The 13,083-nt window shown below is 40.2% G+C and overlaps 1 protein-coding gene across 6 annotated transcripts in view; it reads right to left on the reverse strand.

Annotated features, from left to right (window-relative positions):
• The window catches only part of CRACD (capping protein inhibiting regulator of actin dynamics), an 870,477-nt gene that overhangs the window by 98,912 nt on the left and 758,482 nt on the right, over positions 1-13,083 (reverse strand). For all 6 annotated transcript variants that reach the window (XM_085642050.1, XM_085642049.1, XM_085642051.1 and 3 more), the window contains 2 exons: positions 3,153-3,314; positions 1,610-1,678 (listed from right to left, as the gene is read on the reverse strand). In XM_085642050.1, coding sequence (XP_085498176.1) covers positions 1,610-1,678; positions 3,153-3,314 — 231 coding nt within the window. The remainder of the gene's footprint in view (positions 1-1,609; positions 1,679-3,152; positions 3,315-13,083) is intronic.

The raw sequence follows: 13,083 nt of genomic DNA on the forward strand, positions 1-13,083 counted from the left end.
AGCAAGTAGATCTTCGGGTTCAAGGAGCTATTCTGAATAATGTCTTCTTTGAATCTTCACACCCTGATGAATGAGATGTTAGGGTACCACCCTGGTACCAGGCATGGCTTCTCCATGCAGGGCATGGTGCCTCTTTCAGATAGAATCTCAAGGATTGTTATACATGATTCTATGAAGGGGTCAAATTGTTCTTCTTACAACTTGGTGCATTATTATTATTATTATTATAGATATATATCTAAAGGTTAAAGTGACAGTTTAAATGTAGCATGTTTAACTAAAGAAAAACACTGAAATTCACCAGTTCTAGTTAACTAAAGTAACTATAACTTGCTCCCTCGCCATGCATAGGATTGTCATCAATGATATAATTTCAAATGTTATCAGTGATGTTATCAATGATGTCATAGAAAATGTAATGAACGACATAATATGTGAGTTCATAAGCAGTGCATGGCAAGGGCACAAGCTCGACCATGCGCCCAACCAACTACGGGTGGTTAACCTCCCCCGCATGCCAAACTGGCCATATGCTGCCAAACCACCACAGACATCCATGCCCCCTTTTTAAAATTAAAAATGGTTTTCCTATTCCGCTGGACTCTTATGAGTGCCAGCGTGCACCCTGTGCTCCAGCGAGACTCTCTCAGGACCATAGAGACATGCTGACTCCCGTGGAATTATATATTTTTTAAAACAACTTGCACCCCCAAAAGGTCCAGGTGCTCAGAGTATCCCCTACACTGCCTCTTTACACTTTACTGAGCGTTGGGTCCTGTAACGGTGACTGCAACATTTCTCTTTGTGTTCCGGCCAGCTAGTCAGACCACTCACTGCAGCTTCTTGCTCCCGCGGGAGTGAGGCAGCCAATGGTAAACATCCTCCGTGGTCAACCAGATTGCTCTGTCATTTGAAGTTGCATTCCTGCTGGACTCCCGCGAATCCAACCGTAGAGATAACTTTAAATTTTGAACCTTAATTTCTCAAAAACTACCAAATGAATTTACACCGTATCACAAAAACACACTTTCTGGATAAATAACTAGTTTTCAGCCAAATTTGGTGTTCTTCGGTTTAGCTGGTTTGACCTAGCTGTGTCTAACATTACCTATGAAAATTGCATAGGGAAATAGTGTTTTGGGATCCCCTTTTTTCCTCTTTTCCCCTGCTTGATGGATTACTCCAAACTTTCAAAGAAGGAGCTGAAGTGGTTGAACTTATTTTCCGCAAAAGTTTCTTGATGATTCTTCGATTTGGGCAACGTTATTAGCAAACCCCCAAAAATCTATTTCCTATGGTAACTGGGTCCTAACTATAACTACAGAGTGACGACCTCCACTGTGGGTGGGTGAAGGGAGAGAGAAGAAGTGAAGTATCTTTAATGCCACACTGTCCAAAGAAGTAGATCATTTTAACATCATTAAAGTAGATCTTTGCTTCAATTACATTGTTGCATGCTCATGCACAATCTGCCTAGATTAAACTTTATGTAATAGTATCGAGCATTTTGACCAATTGAGGTTCTATAAAAGCAAGTCAGAGTTGCAAGATAAAGCTAGGAAATCAATAAAAGATATGACATAGTTTTGAAGTGTTATTTGCGGTTTACCTTTCTTTCCTCATCTGCCCCGGCACCTGGTAGACGGGAAGGACTAACGGCATCTGGAGAATCGATGGTCTGGAAAACAAATAGGTTTGTATAGTTATTAGAAAGTTCTCACTATACAGAGTGCTGAAAAAGTTCAGTCACAATAATAATGGGGTAACCCAATAGTAGTCAGCAGGACCTGGGTGTAGATTGATACTAGAAACAATGGTCCTAGACCTTTCTTTTTTTAATTGAATTGATTAAATCAATCAATAATAATTTACTTAAATCTTTTTAAGCTTGCACAACGTCAGCTCACGGTAAACTAAGTTCCATGTACAGTTGAAATATGATGTGCAACAACCACTGGATTGCAAAACAACATGAATTTATTTAATCAAAAATTCAATACCAATAAATGTTGTACTGTGTCTGAGAAAGGATGAAAGAAAAGGTTGCTCAACTTGAACGTGCAGAAAGAGGGTGCTCAATACAAGAAGAAAAATGAGGTAAGGAAGGGAGAGAGTTCCCAAGGTAATCGTGAGACAATAATTGACAAAATTCAAGACGGACTGATAACAATTTATCAATCAATGTAGGCTAGGTCTTCTTCTTGTATTGAGCACCACCTTTCTGCACGTTCAAGTTGACCAACCTTTTCTTTCATCCTTTCTAAGACACAGTACAAGATCTATTGGTATTGAATTTATGATTAAATAAATACATGTTGTTTTGCAATCCAGTGGTTGTTGCACATCATATTTCAACTGTACATGGAACTTAGTTTACCGTGAGCTGACATTGTGCATGCTTAAAAAGATTTAAGTAAATGATTATTGTTTGATTTAATCAATTGATTAAAAATAGAAAGGTCTAGGACCATTGTTTCTAGTATCAAAGTTCAGTCACAGGCACCTTGCTAAAATGTTTAAGACTTCTTGAGCTTCGGGGGACACGTCTTGCATTTCAAAAAAACTTTTTTGTAATGTAAAATGATTTGTCAAGCAAGACCCTAGATTGACATTGCTTATGTATACATATATGCGACAAGAGGAAGTGTACACATGACCACTGGCAAATGGCTGTATCATTGTTAATTTTATAGTGGAGACGGCAAACCATTTGTGCCATTCTGAATATTTTCCATCTGTGTTAAACCGAACTTCAGTGTAAACACGTTTGCCAAAATTGAAATACAATATTTCCAACAATGAAAGCTTTCCCTTAACTTAAAAGATACTTTTTTGATAATCTGGAAAATTGTTGACACTTTTAAGTTGCCATATTTTCTCTGTGAATGTATAGTTCCCGATGTCGCCTCCATCAGCTACCATCTACAATGCTGTTGCAAGTGGGGTCAGTCATGATGTCATGACCGACCAACCAACCCATCTTACAGTATTAGGAATACTCTACTGTCAATGAATCAAAATTCTAACTTTTTTAGTAAATTACGTCGGCATTGTCCCATTGGATTATCTCATGAGGTGTCACACATCTACAAGATTTAACTACCCCAAGTACTTGCACAATGCTGGATGCATGCAAACAACAATGTGCTTACTTTACACTCGCTGTCCGACAACGCAGCATCCATTTGGCACAGAACCTCCATTGGGTCACCAGTTGGTCCTCCATTCATGTTATCTTCCTCTTTATCTTGCACTCTCTTTCCAGGCACAGCGGTCGGAGGTTGACCGAACTTAATATTTTTTACTAATTGTTGCTGAAAAAGATAATAGAAGCAATACATGAACATGTGTGGAGTACGCGTATTTTGCAAACATATGTCACTTACAACAGTATTACTCTAGTGAGTTGCAATAAGATAAAAGCATTTGCCATTGTGATGGTCAAGCCATATCTCAACACCTTGAACCGTGACAGCATTAATGCAGAATGATATTCCATGATAAAAAAAAGATGCAAGAGCTGTAATATGCATCGGCATCTGAGTAGCTACATCATTTGCAAAATAGGAGAGCACAGCCCTTCCTTAGGGCCTACCATACTGATATCTGTGAGTCGTGAATGTTACTTCCTTCCACACCAAAAACAGAATGTCTGCTAGCAACAGGAGGAACAAGAGGCACCATTGTGTGAAGAGCAGCGGACCTGAGTAGGTTCTACTGTTAGTCACAGCTGCAAGTGTAAAGCTATCCAAGGCAAACACAGCACAAGAGGAGATTCCAGGACCATCCTCTATTTCACCAAAAAAGTAATATGTAATGTGCACTAAGGACATGTTGGAAGCAGAAAAACACCAAGGATTCAAACATTTGGCAGTTCTTCAGTCATACTAGGTCTACAAGAAAGTGAATGCAAAGAGAGTCACCTGCAAGCTCTGTGCCCAGAAGCTAACCAAGAGACATGGAGGCCACTCACTTTTGGTACTTTGGCATTTGGCGTTCTCTCATGTTCAAAGCATGAGGAGTTCGGAAGAGTGTGAGTCCTTCCCAAGTAATAAGTCCAAACTCACACAGAGAGGAGAGGCTTAAACTAAGGAAAAGTATGTAAAGTATTTGGTAGTATCAAAACAATTAAAAAGTCAAAACACAATACTGTAAAAATCACACAACCAGTTTCTAAAAATAGAGAAACATTTAATAAGAAAAATGACACCAAAATGACTACAATCCAATGGGGGTACTGGTGATGTGAATTTAGAACGTTTTAGGGCAATCAGCACCCAAAAAAAAAGGAACATGCTAAGTAACTATTTGTAGTTGAGTCAGACATAGGTGTGATTTCAGGCCACCTGCGATGGAGTGGAGGTCGGATACGCCAAGCGTGTCCACCCAGTCAAATATTTTTCCTTTCTTATTTAGTAACTGAAGTGGAAATCAAAATCTTATGACATTGGAGTCTATCCCTTAGTCTTTGGTAGAAGTGGAAGCAGTTCCAGCTCCTCATGTCTCCACATAGGTCAGAGAAAGCAGCTGAAATGTGAGTGAGGTTGAGTGGTACTTTTGCAGGAGTGACTAGCCAGTGGAATGGGGTGACTCCTGAACACTCTCCAACCAATGAGAAAATATTCTCCAGGGCAATCCATTCCACGTTTGCAGCACATTCTATTTGTTTTACTGCTAATTATCCCTCAGAGCACTATTTTGAGTAAAATGGAACATGGCAGCACCTTAGGCCATGGGAGGTTCCTCGTGTCTCAGTCAGGGGTGTGTTCAGTGAAATATGCAGCCTCTTCCTACTCAAGCTCTCTAATTGGGCTAGTGCCAAGCTGGGTACAGCTGGCCAAGGGAACAAAGGCAGTTCTTCTCTTTAAACTTAGCTATGAATGGGCAGGTCTCACTCTGGGACCCTTTAAAGTTAATGATGTTCCTGAAACCACACCACCTGCCTTTCCTGGGTTGAGAAGAGTTACATAACTCACAACCAGGTTTTGTAGTCAAATACATTGTTTTTGCTCTGGGAGAAGTTTATACACCTCAGTAAGGGGAAGCACTGACTTGGGCCAGCTGCTGGCATGCTAATGCTATTTAGGCAAGTGGAAGTTACTTTTTCTAAATAGTTATCAAAAATCTTTCATCAGTCAATTACATATTTCATAAATATTTCCAGTGAAATTAGCTTTTTGGAACTAGTCACTGTCGGCGCATGCCAACGCTAAATTCTTGAATGTACCACATTTGAATACTAGGAATCCTACCATGTGAGCTACAAGGCTTACTTAGGGGTGACTTATTTAATATTTGATCAAAAAGCTCGCTCTTGTCAAAAATAGGTTATTTTGACAGGTTTGCCTGCAGGTTGAAATACTGCAGCAGTCAAGCTACACAAGTAGGCCTGAAGTTACATTTTCTTTGTCAGACTAGTTGATAGTGCAACATGGGCTGCAGTCCACAGGTGACATTTAACAAACTGTATCACTGGTATATTTTCCTTCTCCACATACTAAGACCTTAATATGCCGATTAGAAGTTAGACAATTTTTTATGTTTAGGGGCAGAGCATATACACTGGGGACAAGACAGCATTACTCTAGTGTGAAGAGTTAAACAGCAATAACACAAAAAATGGGGGGTATTGCTCAATAAAAGGGAATTTTCACACTGGGGAAACAGAATAGAAACAAAACAAAACGTCCTTATCTAGCTGTTTTGAAGGTTATAGACTGAAAACCTAACTTACACTGTCACATTTAATTGTTTTTTGTTATGTTTCAATTTTTAACCAAATCTGTACTGTGGTTTATAAGTGAATTTCAGCGGGTTTTTTTAACATGCATTAAGGTGCTTGAGCCAATCTTAACCCTAAATTTACTGTAAATGTTGTTTTTCAGTGAACATATAAATATATTTATGTCAATGAAAATGAAAAAAAATGTGACGTGCTCTTTCAGCTGGTGCCAGCTCGACGCAGACCTTCACCTAGCATTCCGGGAGTCAGTAAGTTTGATATTTTATTCGACACATTATAGGAAGATTCACAAATGCAGACATGTTTCAGCAAACAGGTATTGCTCACAGCTAGTAAGTCTTTCATGTCCTTATTTATACTGCTTTTCCAACAAGCCTGTATGTGGCATTCTGGGACATGTAGTTCCTAGAAGTTCAAGATAAAAGTTCACGGAGTGAGCAATGCAATTTTACACTAGAACCAGAACTATCATTTTGAGTAGGTTCATTTCAAAGTGCACTCCGTCAGTTTTTCAAGACATTTACCAGTTGCATTTTCTGTTCTTAAATAGCCACATTTTGCTTACTTTGCCAGTGATTTTACTTTGCTATACTAGCCTGTGTCTATTTTTAGGAATGCATTATTTGTCTTTTGAACTTATCTCACTACCAGGTGATTTCAGAAAATAAGCATTAAAAGGTCAATGAACTACAAGACCCATAACGCTTTGTCTCTACAGACACCAAAATGAGGATAAATACATTTGGAAAATCCAAAATATAGAATGGACAATGCTCCACATTAACACATTAACAGAAACAATAGCTTAACGGAGAAAAGTATTGTTCCTAAAACCTAGGACCACAAATACACACAATTACTGATATCTGTCACTCTTGTTGTCTATTTGAAGTCACTCAGAACCCCTTGGTGAGAAACATCCCTGTAACTCACAGTTACCCATCTACAATTCTATATATTATGCATGCTTCTCATAGAGAGCCATAAGTGTGAGCAGCGGGTTCTAAATTCCGTAATTCACTACTGTGATAGAACCTGTTAATTACTGTTACATCATTAAAGAATACCAATCTGGTCCTTGTGGGCCATCTGAGAGCCTGAGCAACACTGGAAAGCAGGGAGCACAGCTTCTGGAGCAGAGGGAAGGGAAGGCCCATAGAGCGGTGGAGATGGTTGGCAGGAGGCCATGTATTTTTTATGATTAGGGACAGGGAGGAGAAAACATGTTATGCATGGCTCCCTCATTACTTCTCTGCCTCTGTATAGCAGTTGTAAGCAGGGGCAGATGATTTTGGGGGCATATAACATCAAATTATAGATAGGTAAAAAGTGAATTATGGGGATGTTTTTCACTTCGGGGTTCGGAGTGACATTGCAACAACCCAGTGACAATCTCTCAGTGAGAGACCTACCCTTAATTCAAAGGTACCCATTTATAATTCCATATATTCCTTCCCTTGAACGCCTAAGACATCCAGTACACATGCTTGTGAAAGAACTGCTAGGCACAGGCAATCACATCCACCTCCATCAATCTGCCTCCCTTTGTATAAAACTAATCATAATAGGAGAACATGCAAGACACCAGCCCGTTGCTAATAATGCCAAAGACTACAAAAGCTTAACCACTGATCTAACCATTCTCTATGAATGCCCCAAAAACTTTTCCTACCTGAATATTAGAGATTATCTTCATGGTGCCCGATTTTTTCTTATCAAGAAATAAAAAGTAGTTCATGAATTCACCCTTTTTCTCACTGCTATGTAGTTACGTTTGATTCTCTATGCAGCATTCAGTTATGTAAGTGTTAGGATTTATAATTCAAATCATGAATAATTGATAGTAAATGCTGAGTCTGATCAACAAATGAAGAATAGTCAAATATAAATGGTATAATAAAAGTTCATTTTTTTAAAGAGTAAGGTTGCTATAGGACAAAGCTATCCAGAAATTTTCAGAAATGTTTTTATATATAGCGTAAGACTCACTGTCTCATATTGTAATATTTTATACTGATAAGCTGAGTGATGCACTGACAGGTATATAACTGGACGTACAGAGACCCAAGAGCTCTTTATAACCCTGCTAGATAGGAGACCATTACAGAGCAGGGATGCTGTATAGCCCAGCCGCGGTCCGTGCAGGTAAGTGTGGTGTGGCCAGGGGGGTGGGTATTTCGATGGACAATGACGAGGGAAAATGAATTATTTATTTAATTTTCCCTCTTCATTGTCCTTTAAAAATCTCCCAAGCACCCGGCTCCACCACTCTTACTTATATGGGGTCGCGGCTGCAATTGCCTCGCCCCAGTTTGGCCTATGACCTATAGAAATGGAAGAAAATAGACTAGAAATTGCTGCTGTCTGTAATTAGAAAAGGACTATGCCTCTCACTCATGATTTGATTGTGATAATGAATAATCTACATAGCTAAAACCACAAAGTTGTCTATTTGCACCTCTAGGAGGACAAAAATGACAACCAAGGGTCAGTTGAACAATGATTGGGAAGATCAGAACTGAGTTAAGGACCTAAGATCAGTTCTTCTCACTTCCCATAAATTTAGATATTGAGGCTAAAACTAGCTTGTGCTAGAAAGAGGGTAATGCAGTTTTCCAGGTAAGAATACTTGAAATGGCAAGTAAAAATTCAACAATCTACAGGTCAGCTTACACTATTTTTTATAGTCCAATTAAGAGTTGAGTAGCACAAACATTATGTAATTCTCATTAGGCAAAAAGGGCAAAGTCTTACTCAAATTTATTATTTAAAAAAATAATACCAATAGTCATTAGACCTATGTTGGCATTCCAGTTTCCTCCAACAGTTTTGCCCTCATATTTAGAAACATTATTTGGCTTCTATGGAGATGGAAGCTGGACAGAGTCAGAGTTTGCCCCAAACAGTATTTACTTAACAGCACCAACAGGTCAGTCTTGCTACTATTGAACCTCAAACTATTGATGGCACTCGAGGCTTCTTTTGCCGAGAGCCCCATTAACACAGTTGAGAAATAATCCCAATTCTTTCTAACGGGCAGATCGATCTGGAATTCGTCAGTGTAGGAGCAGAAATTAAAATTATACTCCCTGAGCTTGGTCCCCATTTTTCTTACATGGTGAATAGTGCATCCCCAATTCTGCATAATTAGGATATAATAATTAATTGAGGCATTCTGTATGACTGGCTGTTAGCTACATAAAGGCATGTGAAGCAAATATGAGTTTTTTAATAAATTTTCATATACTTCATTATATACTTAAAATGTACTTATTAAATATACACTATTGCCCCATTGGTAGTCGTTTGAAGTTTTTGTTTGGGAACAGCCAGCTGTGGGGAGGTTAATTCACTAGTGTGCTTTTCCTCAAAGTAGAGGATGGGAAGAAGTAATCTTTCATGAGTTTTGCTTCTTTTCTTAAATAATTCACTGGCATTACCAAGTGAGGAACATAATATAATGAGCTAGTTGTAATGTCACAACTGGAGGATTACAGAAACAGTAATGATTACATTCGCTTTTGGACACTAGTGAAAGTGGCACAGCCTGCAGGGTGCAGCTTGGTGGCTGTTTCAATCTAAACTAATCTGACAGTCATAAGAAATATCTGAAGCAATACTAAAAGTAGATAGTTCATCAGCTTGACTCCAAAATGCAAGCTAGACTGAGCTAAATTGCCTGTTTAGAGCAAGAAGTCCCTGAAAATATCTTCTGGCAAGCAAGGTGCACAGGGTACCTCCAATGCATCAAAAGCTAGGAAAATCCAGTAAACTAAAGTACAAGATATTGGGAGTGTAGAATTGGGCAGTGCACCTGACCATTCAACCTAATCCTCAATAAGTATTTTCTTTTTATAAAATAGTTTTTCACACCAATAACTGTTAGTGCTATTCAGCAAGGAAATATAATATTCAGAGATCAAAACACCCCAGTAGCATGCAAATTAGATATTAAAAATTAACAGGGATGGGCTGGGCCAGCCAAGATGGCCAAGTGGGCTTGATCCACGGAGGCTCCACTGCTGAACCTGAAGCAGTTATGCTAATACTACACCTGATGACACGTTAAAGGCACGCAAAGGAAGTGGAGAGGTATAACAATAAGTTGAAAATGACTGCAAAATCTCATCGGATGTTGTCTGATACAAAGCAGACCTCTGCTATGATAATGGCAACACAGCGGCCTCACAGGGTTACAATTGCTATGTGCAACAGTGATGCTTAGTGGTTTGCTCCTTGATGTCCGAGCTATACATGCTGAACTGCTCCCATTGCTGAGATAGTACTTTGCCCAAAAGACTCCCAATAATAGGCATTCACCAACGAGGGACAGAGGCAGAACTGATATAGTGCGGATTATTCTGCTGTTGAATGTTGTTTTATTGCAGGGTGCAGGGTTGCAGGGTCTCTACTGAAGCACATAGAAAAATAAAGAGAGAAAGAAGCTTGATATCACTACTCGCAGAGTCCTCAGGCCCAGGACACTGCGATCCTTCTTAGCAATGCCAGGAGCTCAGTGCCATGATATGAGAGCTAATATGTGACAGATTGCACAGGCCGCTTATCACTACAAAGACCCCCCTCTGTGGTAGAAGAGACCACTCCTACAAATATAGAGGTAATATACATCCTCGCTAAGCAACACAGAGTGACATTCCTCGGTTCATGGCGGTGCACCCAACATGCCCGTAACTATCAGCTCTTTTCCCCACCCTGACAGACTGATACAAACACTGCGAGTGGCCGCTGGCATGATAGGTTGGTTTTTCCCTTGCTATGGCTCTAAGCCCCCGCTAAAGGCCTACACCATCTACAAAATGCAATAAACACTATGTCTGTTCTCATTACTAACAGTAACAAGTGACAAAACCTGCTACCTTTATGCTTCAGAAGAAGCAGCAACTCAATAGACTTTCTGGCTATTTTACACCTGCAGAGACACGAAACCCCGCACCTGTAACACCAACAAGTGACACCATGTCTCTTACTAAGGAGGACCTGCTTACATCCCTGAAAGACTTTAAAAGGAACTCTAAGAAGAGCTCAAGCAGATCTGGCTTCCTCCCTAGAGTCTCTCCAGACTGATCTCAACACTAAGTTCAATTCTGTAAAACAAGACGTAGACTCAGTAGGCACCAGGGTGGTGGATCTCGACACAAAGATGCGTGACTTGGAACAACGCACTGGCCAGTAGAAAGATGTAACCCAGTTCCTGCGCTCACAGCTATAGGCATCTCTTCTGAAATGTGAAGATTTCGAAAATAGATCTTGATGCGAGAATATATGAATCCAAGATCTGGAAGAGGGGGCAGGAGGCCCAGACAGAGTAGAAGCCTTTGTAACAGTCCTTTTTTCTGAGCTATTTGGAGGCACAACAGGAAAGGTTAAGATATATAGGGTTCATTGTGTGGGCCAGCTCACGTCTGGTAGAAAGAGGTGTCCCAGGGATGTCCTAGCCAAACAGCAATTCTACAAGGAAAAGGAGGCCATTTTACAAGCAGCCAAAATGGCAGAAACAATCACATTTCAGGGGTCCATATGCTCCCTTATTCAAGACAGATATGTCAACAATTTCATCCAGTGACAGATAAATTAAGGCGAGAACACATTAAATATCATTGGGCCTACCCTTTTGGCTTGACCTTTGATCTATACAACAGATCACACCATGTCACAGACCTAACTGAAGGTATGACTCTTCTAGATATTCCGACTCCTGAGTCTCCACCGCCCGAGGAAAACTCAGGGACTTCAGGAAGTTGGGTAAATGGATCCCAGACCACGGGCCTCTGGCTCTCCCAACCTCATCCTTGCCAGCATAGGAAACGTTGAACTACAGTGATAAAACATTCCCATTTTGAGTCTATACCCCTCTACTAGATCTTACAGAAACACTAATGAAAGAGAATTGGATTCCTGAGATCGGTGCAATATATAAAGTCCTTAGAGGATGGACCTCTTTTGAAGGAATAGGCAGAGAACACTGGCATACGACCATGTGACCTGTATAATGCACAAACCATTATTTTCAGGTTTTCACTCTACTGTTTACGTAATGCCTTAACTTTTTCGGCTGCACCAAAATGGCATTAGTGGTTTTTGACCAATTCGCCTGTCATGAAAGAGGTTTACCTACATGATGTTTGCAATTGGGGACCAGTTGTCTCATCTGTTAGTGTTATTGAGTTTTGGATTTTTTATTTTTGGGTTCTTGGATGAAAATTTTTAGTGTTGATGGGGTGAGAGAACAAAGAGCTACTAATTGTATTGGGCTCCGAGGTGGGAGGGACGGTTGGGTTATCCAAGATGGAAGGAATGAAGGAGAGGATCAGAAAGGAAGTTTCTTAGGGAGGAAATGATCGTTATTCCTTGACTTGACTATGCCATGGTAATGACTACACTTACATGGAACATTAAGGGCCTAATCTTGCTCACCAAACGCCACAAATTATGGAAATATTTCCTCGATCAACACCATGATGTAGTAGCGTTAAAAGACACACATCTCAAACAAGATGAAGATGAAGACCACAGATTGAGACATAAAACCTACTCCCTGATGTATAAATCCTCAGCCTCATCTAAGCATAATGGTGTGCCACTTCTGTTCCACTCCTCGCTAAAATTCCAGACAAGGAGGGGAGGATAGTACTAGTGAAGGGTCCACTTAGAGGGAGAATGTGCACCTTTGCATCTATATACACGCCAATGCTAACCAAGTCCCACTATGCACGCACTATTGTCCTTACTAGGGGGCTTTGCAGAGGGCGGGATACTCTTGATGGGAAATGTTTATCCTGTAATTCAGGTATTGATAGTACACCACCACCCCCCTCGCCCCACACACAGATCGACCACAGAAAGCTTTCCCAACAGGCAATATAAGATTTGGGACTAATATATGCCTGGAGGTCACTTCACCATAACTCCAGCAACTACAATTTCTTCTCCCACACACACCGTACATATTCCCAAATGGATTATTTGTTTATTAGTCAAACCTTTAGCCAAGACCTGACAGTGGCTTTGATCCACCCAATTACTGTATCAGACCATGCAGCTGTATCAATAACATTGGATTGGGGTGACTTGCCGCCAAGGTCTAGCTGATAGGTTTTCCCTCGCTCCCTTACAAGAGAGCGCCTATTTAGGAATGACTTATGAAAGGCCATTTAGGATTTTTTTCAATTAACACTACTCCCTCTAGGAACTGGGACACTGTCAAAGCATTTATACGTGGGGAATCTACTGCCTCAAATTCCACGCTAAATAAACAATAAACTAAAGGCCAATTGGCACTCGAGCAGGAACTGCAACAGCAAGAACAGACGCACAAAGAA

This window comes from Triturus cristatus, chromosome 2_2 (assembly GCF_964204655.1).
Source record: "Triturus cristatus chromosome 2_2, aTriCri1.1, whole genome shotgun sequence".
Classification (NCBI taxonomy): domain Eukaryota; kingdom Metazoa; phylum Chordata; class Amphibia; order Caudata; family Salamandridae; genus Triturus; species Triturus cristatus.